Raw genomic sequence first — 16577 nt, 5'->3', positions numbered from 1 at the left:
CTGAGATTTTACCTGGAATGTTGCTACTATTTGAGATTCTATATGGAATGTTGATATTATCTGAGATCTACATGGAATGTTGGTCTACATGGAATGTTGCTACTATTTGAAATTCTACATGGAATGTTGCTATAGTGGAGGAGTGGCCTAGTGGTTAGAACACCGGTCTTGCAGTCCAGAGGAATCTAGAGGTGGCTGGTTGAAATCCCACTGCTGCTGCTCCTTATGATCTTGGGCAAGTCACTTAATCCTCCATTGCCTTAGGTACAAACTTAGATTGTGAGCCCTCCTGGGACAGAGAAATATCCAGTGTACCTGAATGTAATTCACCTTGAGCTACTACTGAAAAAGGTGTGAGCTTAAATCCAAATAAATTATTTGAGATTCTGTTGCTACTATCTGAGATTTTACCTGGAATGTTGCTACTATTTGAGATTCTATATGGAATGTTGATATTATCTGAGATCTACATGGAATGTTGGTCTACATGGAATGTTGCTACTATTTGAAATTCTGTTGCTTCTATTTGAGATTCTACATGGAATGTTGCTATAGTGGAGGAGTGGCCTAGTGGTTAGAGTACTGGTCTTGAAATCCAGAGGTGGCCAGTTCAAATCCCACTGCTGGTCCTTGTGATCTTGGGCAAGTCACTTAATCCTCCATTGCCTCAGCTACAAACTTAGATGGTGAGCCCTCCTGGGACAGAGAAATATCCAGTGTACCTGAATGTAATTCACCTTGAGCTACTACTGAAAAAGGTGTGAGCTTAAATCCAAATAAATTATTTGAGATTCTGTTGCTACTATCTGAGATTTTACCTGGAATGTTGCTACTATTTGAGATTCTATATGGAATGTTGATATTATCTGAGATTCTACATGGAATGTTGCTACTATTTGACATTCTACGTGGAATGTTGCTATAGTGGAGGAGTGGCCTAGTGGTTAGTGCACCGGTCGAGGAACCCAGAGGTGGCCAGTTCAAATCCAACTGTTGTTCCTTGTGATCTTGGGCAAGTCACTTAACCCTCCATTGCCTCAGGTACAAACTTAGATTATGAGCCCTCCTGGGACAGAGAAATATCCAGAGCACCTGAATGTAACTCACCTTGAGCTACTACTGAAAAAGGTGTGAGTAAATAATAAGTAAAATAATAAAAAATATTCCTATTTGCATCTCAGCATTTACCACCAGCTAATATCTACCATGAGCTAAAAACGGCACTGTGTCTTAGTAAAAGACCCCCTAAAACCTTTAAGAAGCAGTTAAAATGCATCTGTGTGAACATTTGGAAGCTGATGAAAGTTTGATGAGAAGCAGTTTTGGTTGGGGAGAAGACTGTTTTGTTTTAAGTATTATTTTTATGCATGTTATGTTTGGATTTATGTTTGTAATTTGTAATCTGTAGAGTTTTTTTAGGCAGAATATAAATGTTACATAACATAAATAGTGAACAGCGCTGGGACTTCTTGTGTTACAAGAAGATGTTTTGTTGATGACCTTCTTTTGAAGGTGTTAATAGACATGTGAAAAAAGGTGAGAGAGTTGATTTAGAGGCAGATGCACCAAAGCTTAATGAGCCTTTAACGACCCTCCAACCAGGAAATTTTGAGCCGTTGCATGCATCAAAGGGCTTTTACCGAGGAAGCTAGTAACCTACGTCAGAAGGAGGCGGGCCTAGGCCAGGGAAGAAGAGACGTCATGGAGACTCTGTGACCAACACAACAGATCTTCCTGCCCGTGTGCAGCGCTTCAGAAAGAGGTGAGAGGCGCTGCTCGGGTCGGTAATAGGGAGGGGGGTCTCGGTGGAGGGGGGGAGCGGCGCAGTCGACCTCAGGGGGGGCAGCGGGGGCGGGGCACGGGGGCGGAAGAATGATGGGAGGCGGAGTTAGCTTTTGCAAAACAGAAGAACAGGAAGGGAGGGGGACCGGGGCTGCTAGAATTTTGCTTTTTCGTGGGGGGGGGGGGGGGAAGCGGCGGAAAGTGGGGAGCAGCGGGGGGGGGGGGGGGGCAAGGCCGTCCATACAGGACGCTCCGGACGAGCGCCCTTGCCCCCTCCTGCTCCTTTGTTTTTGTATTTTGCTGACCGGGTAGGCACGTGTATGTGTTGTGGCTTTTTTGTTTGTTTTGACGTTTGCAGCATGCGCAGAGCAGCCAGCAAAACGCTTGGCTGCTCTGCGCATGATTTAGGGGCCGATTACCGACGTGTATTGTGATTCTTTGATACATTGTACGTTTCAATACCGATCTGAGCATGTGTGACTTTTTTTTTTGGTGCATTCTTCGTTTTTTTAAAATCATTAGGGACTTTAACGATTTAGATTTTTTAACGTTTGGTTGATGCATCTGCCTCTTAGAGTGGAATTTTAGAAAGGGGACATGTGGAGCTCCGAAAGAGGAGCAAGGCTACACACCCCAGCCCCTCCATGTCCAGAGGGAGCAGCATTTTAGAAAAGTGGACTGGGGAAAAAAACATGAGCAGCTTTCTAAAATTACTACTCCCCAATCCCAGCATCGTTGCACCCCCTGTCACAGCCGTAACTCATTGCCAGCATCCCTACCCTTCCTCAACACCATTCACTAACCTCCCCACCATCACCAGTCCACCAGAAGGCTTCCACAGTCTCACCCACCACCATCACCCGACCCTGAAAGGCTTCCACAACCATCCTCCCCACCATTACCCAGATCCCAACAAGCTTCAACAAATTCAATTCCACCCCACCCACCCCCCACGGAGACCCCCCACATATGAGCATGAGTCTGACATGTGCTAGCCTTCCTCAGAAATCTTCCCCCGCCCAGGAGCCCAAGACCTTCAAAAATAGATATTGGGCCACAAGGTTCACCCCCCCTAACCCCCCACCGACTTAGTCCCTGGACTACTGGGAGGTCTCTGGTGTCTAGTAGACTGGGAGCAATGCCTAGTCATTTCTGTTTTATGGCCACCAGGGTCTAAAATGACCACTAAGACCTAAAACAGGTCTGATGCTAGGGTCCAACTTAGGAGTCGTTGTAAATGATACATTGAAATCTTCTGCCCAGTGTAAGGTGCCTGCCAAAAAGCAAACAGGATGCTAGGAATTATTAGGAACGGGATGCAAAATAAGACCACAAATGTTATAATGCCTCTGTATCACTCTATGGTGCGACCTCATCTTGAGTACTGCGTTCAGTTCTGGTCGCCGTATCTCAAAAAAGATATTTCGGAATTAGAAAAGATTCAATGAAGAGTGACCAAAATGATAAAGGGGATAGAACTCCTTATGTATGAGGAAAGGTTAAAGAAGTTAGGACTCTTCAGCTTGAAAAAGAGACAGCTGAGAGGGAATGTGATTGAGGTCTATAAAATCCTGTATGGTGTAGAACAGGTGGAAGTGAATCGATTTTTCACTCTTTCAAAAAGTACAAAACCAGGAGACACTCAATGAAATTATATGAAAATACTTTAAAACAAATAGGAGGTAAAAAATTTTCACTCAAGGAATGATTAAGCTCTGGAACTCGCTCCCGGAGGATGTGGCAACAGCGGTTAGCGTATCTGGGTTTTAAAAAGGTTTGGACAAGTCCCTGGAGGAAAAGTCCATAGTCCGTTATTGAAATGGACATGGGAGAAGACACTTGTCCCTAGGATCAGTAGCATGAATCTTGCGTCTCTTTGGGATTCCGGAATCATGCTATTCTTAGGTTTTCTGCCAGATATTTGTGACCTGGATTGGCCATTGTCGGAAGAAGGACACTGGGCTAGGTTGACCATTGGTCTGACCCAGTATGGCTATTCTTATGTTAATAGAATTTCCCTTTAAATAAATAAAATTTAATGTGATTGAGTACAAAGTGGAACATAAAGGAAAAAATAATCCAAACTATAGATATACAGTGTTGTTAATAAAAGCAAATAGAATGCTAGGAAATTATTCGGAAACGGAGGGAAAGTCAAATGGAGAATACTGTAATGCCTCCTTCTTGGTCCATGGTTTGACTGTGCCCTGAGTGTTATGTGCAGTTGTGGTTTTCCCACCTGAAAACAGACACAGCAGAACTAGAAAAGGTACAGAGAACGGCAACCAAAACGGAAAGGGGGATGGAGCTCTTCAACTTGGAGAACAGATGGTTGAGAGGAAACATGATGGAAGTCTGTAAGATCATGAGTGAAGTGGAATCCATAAATAGAGAAATGTTGTTTACTCTGTCAAATAGTTCTAAGACAAGAGTATACTCTGTGAAATTAATAGGTCGTGGACTAGATTCTATATATCTTGCCTAAAAAAATCAGTGCCATATACTATAAAGTACGCCTAAATATAGACGTTCTTTATAGAATCAGCCTAAATTTCCACGCAGTTTACAGAATACACCAAGCACCTATCCACGTGACTAAGTTCTGCGCATAAATTCTAATTAATGCCAATTAGTGTCAATAATAGCTTGTTAATTGTCAATTATTGGCACTGATTGGCTTGTTAACTAATTAAGTTGCATGCACAAATCCGCGATTGGATTTGCTTGCGCAACTTAAGTCACGCTATGTAGAATCCAGGGGAATATGTTTAAAAAATATAGGAGCAAATATTTTATCATTCTGCATACTGTTAGGTTGTGGAATTTGTTGCTGTAAGATGTGGCCAAGGCAGTTAGCATAGCTGGGTTTAAAAGAGTTTAAACTAGTTCCTGGAGGAAAAGTCATAATTCATAATTAGCCAAGTAGGCGCCTATCTATCTCTGGATATTATTTGGATTTAGCTCACACCTTTTTCAGTAGTAGCTCAAGGTGGGCTACATTCAGGTACAGTATTTATTTCCATGTCCCCAAAGGGTTTACAATCTACGGGGTCCTTTTACGAAACTGCAGCAAAAGGGGGCCTGTTCTGGCGTCAGCGCGCGCTTTTGACGTGCATCGAGGCCCCTTTTTACCGCAACAGGTAAAAGGCAGGTTTCCCTTTTCTTAAAGAAATGGCCGTACGGCAAGTGAACTGCTTGGTGGTAACCGGGCAGCACATGCCACTGTCTGATTACTGCCAGATACACACCAGTGCTACAAAAGTTGTAGCGTGCTGGGGGAGGGGACTAATGCAGGGCTTCGGGGCTTACCACTGCTTCGTAAAAGGGCCCCTAAAGTTGTACCTGAGATGAGGAGGGGCATTTTCAAACGGGGACACCCATCTCTAAGGGCGCCCATCTCTGAGGACGTCCCCGCGAAGGGGCGGGGCATCCCGTATTATCGAAACAAGATGGGCGTCCATCTTTTGTTTCGATAATACGGTTGGGGACGCCCAAATCTCAACGCCACTCCCCACAACTGTACACCACTACCATAGCCCTAAGGGGTGAAGGGGGACACCTACATGTGGGCACAGTGGGTTTCGGGTGGGTTTTGGAGGGCTCACATTTACCACCACAAGTGTAAAACAGGTAGGGGGGATGGGCCTGGGTCTGCCTGCCTGAAGTGCACTGCAGTACCCACTAAAACTGCTCCAGGGACCTGCATACTGCTGTGATGGAGCTGGGTGTGACATTTGAGGCTGGCATAGAGGCTAGATAAAAATGTTTTTTAATTTTTTTTGGGTGGGAGGGGGTTGGTGGCCACTGGGTGAGTAATGGGAGATCATCCCCCATTCCCTCCGGTGGTCATCTGGTCAATTCAAGCACCTTTTCAAGGCTTGGCCGTGAAAAAAATTGGACCAAGTAAAGTCGGCCAAATGCTCGTCAGGGACGCCCTTCTTTTTTTTCCATTATCGGCCGAGGATGCCCATCTCTTAACCATGCCTCCGTCCTGCCTTCGGTACACTGTCGACACGCCCCCGTGAACTTTGCTCATCCCCGTGATGGAAAGCAGTTGAGGACGCCCAAATTCAGCTTTCGATTATGCCAATTTGGGTGACCCTGAGAGAAGGACGCCCATCTCCCGATTTATGTCAGAAGATGGGCGTCCTTCTCATTCGATTATGCCGCTGGTAGAGTGTTAAGCGACTTTCCCAAAATCACAAGGAGCAGCAGCAGGATTTGAACCTGGCTGTTACTGATTGTCAGTCTAGTGCTCTAACCCCTAGGCTACTCCTCCACTGAACAATAAAAAATTAATCTTTATCTTGGGAGCTGCCAGATACTTAATATCTGGATTGGCCACTGTTGGAGACAGGATGTGTGGCTTGATAGACCTTTGGTCTGACCCGGTGTGACACATCCTATGTTCTTAGTGTGTTTAGAGGAGATAGTTGAATACCTGAGCCCAGAATATTAAAGGATATTTGCTACTTGAGCAATAATGAACCTCATTAAACTGATTAGTTTGCATAATTTATTTTTGGATTCCCAATACTCTGTACTCTTCCTATCTCTACAGGGAGTGCATGCATCCTTAAGTAACTTACAAGATTTGGAAGCTGGATGGTTCAAGGGTTTGAAAGCCTTTCACTTCTTGGTTGATGGTTCTCAACCTAGTCCCTGAGTGTGCCTTTGCCATCCTGTTTTTCCAGATATCTACAATGTTCTTATTAAATATTGTGATAAATCTATTGTTAATAGGTCTTGTTTCTGTTTTTTGTTCTCTTTTGTGTTGAATAAATGATCTTTTTAGAAAAAGAAATTTGTTATAGCTGAGATTTAAGGTAGTTATTCACATAACAAATGTTTGATGACCTCAAGAGTGAGGCCACCAGCTCTTCCTTGACTGTTATCTTGAAACACTCAAGGGCCCTTTTACTAAGCAGCTAACGCATGGGTAGCATTGCGCCAAATCAACACTACCACTGGGGTAGCCCGGGCACCCTGGCGGTAATTTTGAAGTTGGTGCACGCTGTTTCCAATTGTAGTAAATATTTTTTCTATTTTCTACAGCGGGGTGCGTTCCCGGGGGTAATCGGCAATGTGACTGCGTTGGCATGCGCTGCGTGATTACCTTGCGGTTAGCCTTTGAGCCCTTACTGCTAGGTCAATGGGTGGTGGTAAGGGCTCAGGCACAGCCATGCGCTACTTTTGATTTTAGTTCACAGACATTTACTGCCCCATTTTAAAAAAAAGCCTTTTTTCCCAGCCATGGTAAAAATTGGCCCAGCGCAAGCCAGGGGCATAGCCAGACTTCGACGGGAGGGGTCCGAGATGAGGGGACACTTTTTAGCCCCCTCCCGGCCCCGCCAACCCCCCCCCCCCCACTACCACCACCACCCCCCACCATTGCCGACCCCACCGCCACCACCAACAACTTTGACCCCCCCCCCCCCCCCCCCCCGCCGACAGCCCTCTCGAACCCCCTCTCGCCGCCAACCAACCGTCACCTACCTTTGCTGGCGGGGGACCCCAACCCCCGCCAGCCGAGGTCCTCTTCTTTCTTCACATCATGCAGGATGTCAGACTCAGAAACAGAACGAAAGAAGAAGAGGACCTCGGCTGGCGGGGGTTGGGGTCCCCCACCAGCAAAGGTAGCAGACGGCAGGTTCACGGCGAGAGAGGGGTAGTCGAGAGGGTCGTTGGCAGGGGGGTCCAGGGCCAAATCTACGGGGACCCAGGCCTCCATGTAGCTACGCCCCTGGCGCACGCTAATTTCACGTGTCCAAACTACCACCGGCCACTTTTTACTGCAGCTTAGTAAAAGGGCCCTTACGTAACTTTATCGAACTCCTTCACTAGTGGCCACAAAAAAAAAAAATCTGATCTGTTTGCTGATTTAACGGATGAGGAGCCCTTGTACTAAGCCATGTAGGGCGCCTATGCATGCCCAACGTACGTCAATTCCGAATTACCACCCGGCTACCACGTGTCCCGGGTGGTAATTTCTTTTTATACCTGCATTGGAAAATAATTGTTATTTTCTGACGCGCAGCGGAAACCGGGCAGTAATCGTCATTCTACGGGCATAGATGATTACCGCACAGTTACTGAGTGAGACCTTACTGCTAAGTCAATGGGGTGGCGGTAAGGTCTCAGACCCAAAATGGAAGCGCACCAATTTTAATTTTGCCGCACATCCATTTTCAGCAAAAAATTTTTTTTAAGGCATTTCTTTTACAGGCTCGCTGAGAAATGCATCTGCGCGCGCCCAAAACATGCGCCTACACTATCGCAGCCCATTTTTCAACGCACTTTAGTAAAAGGACTCCTGAGATTGTGAATGCGTTACCTCTGAAAAGCTGTCATTTCTTTTCCATCTCTTCACACTCTGTGTCCCCCTCCCTTGTTTCCACTAGGGATGAAAAGGGAAATCTTCCCTCTGAAGATCTCAGCCGACACTTAATGAGTAAGCCAGTCTCCAAAGGATCCGAGTCTCCTAACTCCTTCCTTGACCAGGAGTATCGGAAGCGCTTTAACGTGGTTGAGGAAGATGCAATTTTGTACTGCTATGAATACGAGAAAGGAAGGACAAGCATCTCAGGGAAACGGGAGAGCACACCAACATATGGTAACTAAAAACAATTCAAGATATCAAATACCGGAAAGCAAAAATAACCAAAGATATATCAGCAAAATATTTGTGTTCAAGACAGTAACGGAAGAGAACTGTATATTACCATTAAGATAAATTGGACGTGTTTATCCACTCCTACCCTAGCTGAGATAACATTTCATCACCTCTCTGACCTCATGTGGAACCTTCTTTAAATTAGTTCCCTTACTTTCTAACTCCTCTTACTCTCTTACCATGTATTGGCATGGAGGAGTAGCCTAGTGGTTAGTGTAGTGGACTGGAGTGGAGGAGTAGCCTAGTGGTTAGTGCAATGAACTTTGATCCTGGGAAACTGAGTTCAGTTCCCACTGCAGCTCCTTGTGACTCTGGGCAAGTCACTTAACCCTCCATTGCCCCAGGTACAAAATAAGTACCTGTATATATGTAAACTGCTTTGAATGTAGTTGCAAAATACCACAGAAAGGCAATATATCAAGTCCCATTTCCCTTTCCCTATTTGAGATTCTACATGGAATGTTGCTATTCCACTAGCAACATTCCACGTAGAAGCCTGCCCTTGCAGATCAGCAACGCGGCTGCGCAGGCTTCTGTTTCTGTGAGTCTGACGTGCAGGACGTCAGACTGACAGAAACAGAAGCCTGCCGCGACCACATTGCTGATCTGCAAGGCTTCTACATGGAATGTTGCTAGTGGAGGAGTAGCCTAGTGGTTAGTGCAGTGGACTTTGATCCTGGGGAACTGAGTTCAATTCCCACTGCAGCTGCTTGTGACTCTGGACAAGTCACTTAACCCTCCATTGCCCCAGGTACAAAATAAGTACCTGTATATATGTAAACTGCTTTAAATGTAGTTGCAAAAACCTCAGAAAGGCGGTATATCAAGTCCCATTTCCCTTTCCCCCTTTCCCTTATGACATGACAATATCAGAAGTGAGCCAAGTATTGGGCAGTGAAGCCATTGTGACATCACTGATGAGGTTAGCTCTTATTGGTAGAATGAGTGGAGGAGTAGCCTAGTGGTTAGTGAAGGCACTTTGATCCTGGGGAACTGAATTTGATTCCCACTGCAGCTCCTTGTGACTCTGGGCAAGTCACTTAACCCTCCGTTGCCCCTGGTACAAAATAAGTACCTGAATATATGTAAACCTCTTTGAATGTAGTTGCAAAAACCTCAGAAAGGCAGTATATCAAGTCCCATTTCCCTTTCCCATCTACTATATGTTCCATCTTTTCTTATACCCTTCACTATCAATTAAAATGTTCAATTACGTATTGTGTTGACATTGTAAGTAGTATACTATGCCATTCTTTTTTATTATTAGTTGAACATTTATACTGCTGTGCCTATTGCTACTACTACTACTTAACATTTCTAGAGCGCTACTAGGGTTACGCAGCGCTGTACTGTTTAACATAGAAGGACAGTCCCTGCTCGAAGGAGCTTACAATTTAAAGGACGAAATGTCAAGTTGGGGCAGTCAAGATTTCCTGAATATTGCTCATGTTTGATCTATTCTTAATGTACACCGCCTTGAGTGAATTCCTTCAAAAAGACGGTAAATAAATCCTAATAAATAAATAAATAAAATAAATAACAAAAGAAACCTCAACTGCCCAGGAAGCCTACAAAGATGGTCTTCCAATTAGGGCTTTTTGTTTTTTTTCAGCTACTTAGAGACACTAAGGGCTAGGTTTACTAAGCGGAGCTATGGGCGCATTAGCGTTTTTAACGCACGTAAATGGTTTACATGCGTTAAATGCTAATGCGCCCATAGAAATGTATAGGTGCATTAGCGTTTAGTGCACCTTAAATTTAAAGGCATGTTAAAAACGTTAACGCACCTTAGTAAACATTCCCCTAATTGAGAAGAGAATTGTTCATTGATTAGGATTGAGATATATGCCCTGTTTTATTTATTTATTTATTGCATTTGTACCCCACATTTTCCTACCTATTTGCAGACTCAATGTGACTTACATAGTACCGTCAAAGACGTTTGCCCAGTCGGTGGATAACAAATACAAAGTTGTATAGTGATCGTATGAGGTATAAGTGGAGGGTCGGAATGGATGAAGATTGCGTGATGTCCTGTTCGATCATAGTCATGCTTTGTTGGTAGGTGAAGAGGGTTACGTGGGGTCGTTGGGGTAGGCCTTGTTGAAGAGGTTGGTTTTTAGTGATTTCCTGAAGTTCAAGTGGTCGTGGATTGTTTTCACAGCTTTTGGGAGCCCATTCCATAGTTGTGCGCTTATGTAGGAGAAGCCGGCTGCGTAAGTTGTTTTGTATTTCATTCCTTTGCAATTTGGGTAGTGTAGGTTTAAGGTAGGATCTTGACGATCTGACTTTGTTTCTTATTGGTAAGTCTATAAGGTCTGTCATGTATTCTGGGACTACGCCATATATGATTTTGTGGACTAAGGTGCAGATTTTGAAGATGATCCGTTCTTTGATTGGGAGCCAATGCAACTTTTCTCGGAAGGGTTTGGCACTTTCGAAGCGTTTTCTTGTTACAGCAGTTTTTTCTTCCTATAAGGGAGTTGTTTTCTGTTGTGGCTTTTTTCGGGGCTTTATATGAAACCTGTGATAACAGCCCAAAGTGGAAAACCATCTTTGTAGGCTTCCTGGGCAGTTGAGGTTTCTTTTATTATTTATCTTAAAGGTTATATACAATTCTCTTCCGTTACTGTCTTGAGCAAGACTAAATCCAATAAACCTTTCTATTGCAGAATGCGTTGTACCTTAAGCCACAGATATCCAGAAAAAATACCACTGTGTCCACAGGAATCATGCCAGAGACGCACAAGAGTTGGGAGGGATTTTGTGCTTTTAAACAAAATAATATAAAACTAAAATGATGGTTAGTATGCAGTATTTTCCTTCGTGAGCAAAGCAGAATGCGTAAAAATAAGGGTCAGCAAACAAGTGTTAGGCGAGACCATTTACATAGTAACATAGTAACATAGTAGATGACGGCAGAAAAAGACCTGCACGGTCCATCCAGTCTGCCCAACAAGATAACTCATATTTGCTGTTTTTTGTGTATACCCTACTTTGATTTGTACCTGTGCTCTTCAGGGCACAGACCGTATAAGTCTGCCCAGCACTATCCCCGCCTCCTAACCACCAGCCCCGCCTCCCACCACCGGCTCTGGCACAGACCGTATAAGTCTGCCCCGCACTATCCCCGCCTCCCAACCACCAGCCCCACCTCCCAACCACCGGCTCTGGCACAGGCACAGACCGTATAAGTCTGCCCAGCACTATCCTCACCTCCCCACCACCAGCCCTGCCTCCCAACCACCGGCTCTGGCACAGACCGTATAAGTCTGCCCAGCCCTATCCCCGCCTCCCAACCACCAGCCCCGCCTCCCGATCTTGACTAAGCTCCTGAGGATCCATTCCTTCGGCACAGGATTCCTTTATGCTTATCCCACGCGTGTTTGAATTCTGTTACCGTTTTCATTTCCACCACCTCCCGCGGGAGGGCATTCCAAGCATCCACTACTCTCTCCGTGAAAAATTACTTCCTGACATTTTTCTTGAGTCTGCCCCCCTTCAATCTCATTTCATGTCCTCTCGTTCTACCACCTTCCCATCTCCGGAAAAGGTTCGTTTGCGGATTAATACCTTTCAAATATTTGAACGTCTGTATCATATCACCCCTGTTTCTCCTTTCCTCCAGAGTATACATGTTTAGTTCAGCAAGTCTCTCCTCAAACGTCTTGTAACACAAATCCCATACCATTCTCGTAGCTTTTCTTTGCACCGCTTCAATTCTTTTTACATCCTTAACAAGATACGGCCTCCAAAACTGAACACAATACTCCAGGTGGGGCCTCACCAACGACTTATACAGGGGCATCAACACCCCCTTTCTTCTGCTGGTCACACCTCTCTTTATACAGCCTAACAACCTTCTAGCTACGGCCACTGCCTTGTCACACTGTTTCGTCGCCTTCAAATCCTCAGATACTATCACCCCAAGATCCCTCTCTCTGCCCGTACCTATCAGACTCTCCCCGCCTAACACATACGTCTCCCGTGGATTTCTACTTCCTAAGTGCATCACTTTGCATTTCTTCGCATTGAATTTTAATTGCCAAACCTTAGACCATTCTTCTAGCTTCCGTAGGTCCTTTTTCATGTTTTCCACTCCCTCCGTGGTGTCCACTCTGTTACAGATCTTAGTATCATCCGCAAATAGGCAAACTTTACCTTCTAACCCTTCGGCAATGTCACTCACAAATATATTGAACAGAATCGGCCCCAGCACCGATCCTTGAGGCACTCCACTACTTACCTTTCGCTCCTCCGAGCAAATTCCATTCACCACCACCCTCTGGCGTCTGTCCGTCAACCAGTTCCTAATCCAGTTCACCACTTCGGGTCCTATCTTCAGCCCATCCAGTTTATTTAAGAGCCTCCTGTGGGGAACCGTGTCAAAAGCTTTGCTGAAATCTAAGTAGATTACGTCCATAGCTCGTCCCTGATTCAATTCTCCTGTCACCCAATCAAAGAACTCAGTGAGGTTCGTTTGGCACGATTTCCCTTTGGTAAATCCATGTTGTCTCGGATCTTGCAACTTATTGGCTTCCAGGAAATTCACTATCCTTTCCTTCAGCATCGCTTCCATTACTTTTCTAATAACCAAAGTGAGGCTTACCAGCCTGTAGTTTCCAGCTTCTTCCCTATCACCACTTTTGTGAAGAGGGACCACATCCGCTGATCTCCAATCCCTCGGAACCTCTCCCATCTCCAAGGATTTATTAAACAAATCTTTAAGAGGACCCGCCAGAACCTCTCTGAGCTCCCTCAATATCCTAGGGTGGATCCCATCCGGCCCCATGGCTTTCTCCACCTTTAGCTTTTCAAGTTGTTCATACACACTCTCTTCCGTGAACGGTGCTCTATCCACTTCAATCTCATTTGTACTTTTTGCAGTCCATCGTGGTCCTTCTCCAGGATTTTCTTCAGTGAAAACAGAACAAAAGTATCTATTTAGCAAATTTGCTTTTTCTTCATCATTATCCACATAGCGGTTCGCAGTATCTTTTAGTCTCACAATTCCCTTTTTAGTCATTTTCCTTTCACTAATATACCTGAAGAAAATTTTGCCACCCCTCCTCACATTTCTAGCCATTTGTTCTTCCGTTTGCGCTTTCGCCAGTCGTATCTCTCTCTTGGCTTCTTTCAGTTTCATCCGGTATTCCTCCTCGTGTCCCTTTTCATGAGTTTTTTTGTATTTCTGGAACGCCAACTCTTTAGCCTTTATTTTCTCAGCCACTTGCTTGGAGAACCATATCGGTTTCCTTTTTCTCTTGCTTTTATTTACTTTCCTTACTTAAAGGTTTGTGGCCCTATTTATAGCTTCTTTCAGTCTGGACCACTGTCCTTCCACTTCTTGTATTTCCTCCCATCCCATCAGCTCCTTCCTCAGGTATTCCCCCATTTTACTAAAGTCAGCATGTTTGAAATCCAGGACTTTGAGTTTTGAGTGGCCACCCTCCTCTTCAGCCGTCATATCAAACCAAACCGTTTGATGGTCACTGCTGCCCAGGTGGGCACCCACTCGGACATTTGACACATTATCCCCATTTGTGAGTACCAGATCTAGCGTCGCTCCCTCCCTCGTGGATTCTGACACCATTTGTCTGAGCAAAGCACTTTGAAAAGCATCCACGATCTCTCTACTTCTTTCCGATTCCGCAGACGGAACCGTCCAATCTACATCCGGCAGATTGAAATCTCCCAACAACAGCACCTCTCTTTTCTTCCCCAACTTTTGAATATCAGCGATCAAATCTTTATCTAGGTCCTCCAATTGTGTCGGAGGTCTGTAGACAACACCCACATGGACAGAGGTTTTATCGCTTCTTCCTTTCCCCAGTTCCCTGTCATTTCAGTCGCTGCGATATCATTTCTCACATACAGAGCTACTCCTCCACCTTTACGCCCCTCTCTATCCTTCCTAAAAAGATTATAGCCTGGTATGTTTGCATCCCATTCATGGGAACCATTGAGCCATGTCTCTGTGATTGCAACTATGTCCAAGTCTGCCTCCAAGATTAGGGCATGAAGGTCCTGAACTTTATTGCTTAGACTGTGAGCATTTGTGGTCATCACTTTCCATCTATATTTCCAAGTATGTGTTTTGGTTTTAGTGATTTGGGGGTGTCTTTTCTCTTTGGGTACCTTCATATCTTTTTGTTCCACCTTCTTTGCTTTTTCTTTCTCTTCCGCCTCAGTTTTATTTTCAGGAGCATCACAGTGCTGTAGTGGAGCAAAAGAATTCTGTAGGGTTTACCCATTTACTGGGTTAACTCAGTACTTCGTTGATTTATTTATTTATGATATTTATATCCCACACTATCTCAAACAAGTTTGAGTTCAATGTGGCTTACAAAAAACAGTATAGGTTACATAACAACGAATAATGCATAAGAAAATAATTTGTTGTAATAATCCAATTGTACAGTACAGTATCATAAACATACTGGGATAATTGTGGATGTTTAACATTTAGAAAATCTATTATGAATGAGAAATTGTACATGAAGCAAAGAGAAAGTTAATGGTAAATAGAGTAATAACCAGTTCAGGGGTCCTTTTACTAAGGTGCGGTGAAAAATGGTTTGCGATAATGTAGGCGTGGGTTTTGGGCGCATTCTGATCCATTTTTTAGCATGCCTGTAAAAAAGGCCTTTTTTGCCAAAAATGGACATGCGGCCAAATGAAAATTGAAAGACAGTAAACTCCCCTTTCGTGTGTACCTCCCTTTCTGTCTTATTTACAATGGAGTTGTACCCCCCCCCCTTCCATCACTGTTTTCTTTGTGTCTTTATGTTTGATCGCATTATAATCCGATTGTAAGCTGACTAGATTGTACTCTCAAAGGCGGCAGTGGCGTTCCTTGGTCGGCTGCCACCCAGGGCGGTTCGCCGCTGCATACTCCCCCTACCCTGGGTGCAGCATCATCCGTGCCCCCCCCCCAAAGACAAATCCACCACTGTGTCGGGTCCTTTTTTGATTTGCCCTAAATAAAGACCGTTGGACTTTATCTCCAGTGGTGGATTTGTCTTTGGTCAGCCTCTGCTTTTGCCTGCTGTGTTCCTTTGCCGTAGAGGGATCCCCTGCTTTGTTTTTTGATTCTTGGACTCACGCTGGACCATTTCTCTTCCACATCTGGAAAAAAGGGGGTGGGGGGGGGGGGGGTTGGTGCCGGGAAATGGACGTGCGGCAAAATTAAAACCAGCGTGCGTCTATTTATGGCCTGAGCCCTTAACGCCATCCATTGAGATAGCAGTAAGGGCTCACACGTTACCCGCGTGGTAACCGTCCAGTGCTCTCCAGCTGCTGATTTCTGCCAGGAATACCCCTGCGGTAGAAAATAGAAAATTATTTTCTACCACGTGTTTTCAGCACACACCAAACTCCGAATTACCACCAGGTGCACACGCTAGCCAGGCGGTAATGCCAATTTGACACACACTGTACACATGTAAGTCCTTTCGTGCCTTTGTAAAAGGGCCCCTATGTTACTACCCTGTTTCCCCGAAAGTAAGACATCCCTCGAAAATAAGACCTAGTAGAGGTTTTCCTGAATTGGTAGATATAAGGCCTCCCCCGAAAGTAAGACCTAGCAAATTTTTGTTTGAAAGCAGGGCCGCCGAGAGCCGGACAAGGCCACCTCCACCCACTCTCCGTCACTCCCGGAACTAACCTTAAATGCCTCCTTTCACCTTCGCAGCAAGCAGCAGCAGGGCAGACCTCTCCTTCCTTCCGTGCCCTGCCCTCGCGGACGTTACGTCAGGCGAGGGCGGGACACGGAAGGAAGGAGTGGCCTGCCCTGCTGCTGCTTGCTGCGAAGGTGAAAGGAGGCGTTTAAGGTTAGTTCCGGGAGCGACGGAGGGCGGGCGGGCCAACCCCGATCCAACCCTGATGTTTCCCCGAAAAATAAGACAGCCCCTGAAAATAAGACCTAGCGCATTTTGGGGGGCAAAAATTAATATAAGACAGTGTCTTATTTTCTGGGAAACACGGTATCAGGTTCATTTTCAGAAGAGATAGACATCCAAAAAGTGGCATAAATCAGCATTTGAACGTTTATCTCACAGAAACGTCCAAATCAGTATTATCAAAAGCCCCTTTTGGACGTCTTTCTCTGAAGTCCTTCAGA

The 16577-nt window shown here is 45.0% G+C and overlaps 1 protein-coding gene across 1 annotated transcript in view; it reads left to right on the top strand.

Moving 5' to 3' along the window:
• The window catches only part of CNKSR2 (connector enhancer of kinase suppressor of Ras 2), a 659600-nt gene that overhangs the window by 383534 nt on the left and 259489 nt on the right, over positions 1-16577 (top strand). The window contains exon 10 of the mRNA XM_030202257.1: positions 8184-8395. Coding sequence (XP_030058117.1) covers positions 8184-8395 — 212 coding nt within the window. The remainder of the gene's footprint in view (positions 1-8183; positions 8396-16577) is intronic.

This window comes from Microcaecilia unicolor, chromosome 4 (genome assembly GCF_901765095.1).
Source record: "Microcaecilia unicolor chromosome 4, aMicUni1.1, whole genome shotgun sequence".
NCBI classification, from domain to species: Eukaryota; Metazoa; Chordata; class Amphibia; order Gymnophiona; family Siphonopidae; genus Microcaecilia; species Microcaecilia unicolor.
The sequence above is the reverse complement of the archived record's forward strand: the minus strand, read 5'-3'. Positions and strand labels throughout refer to the sequence as shown.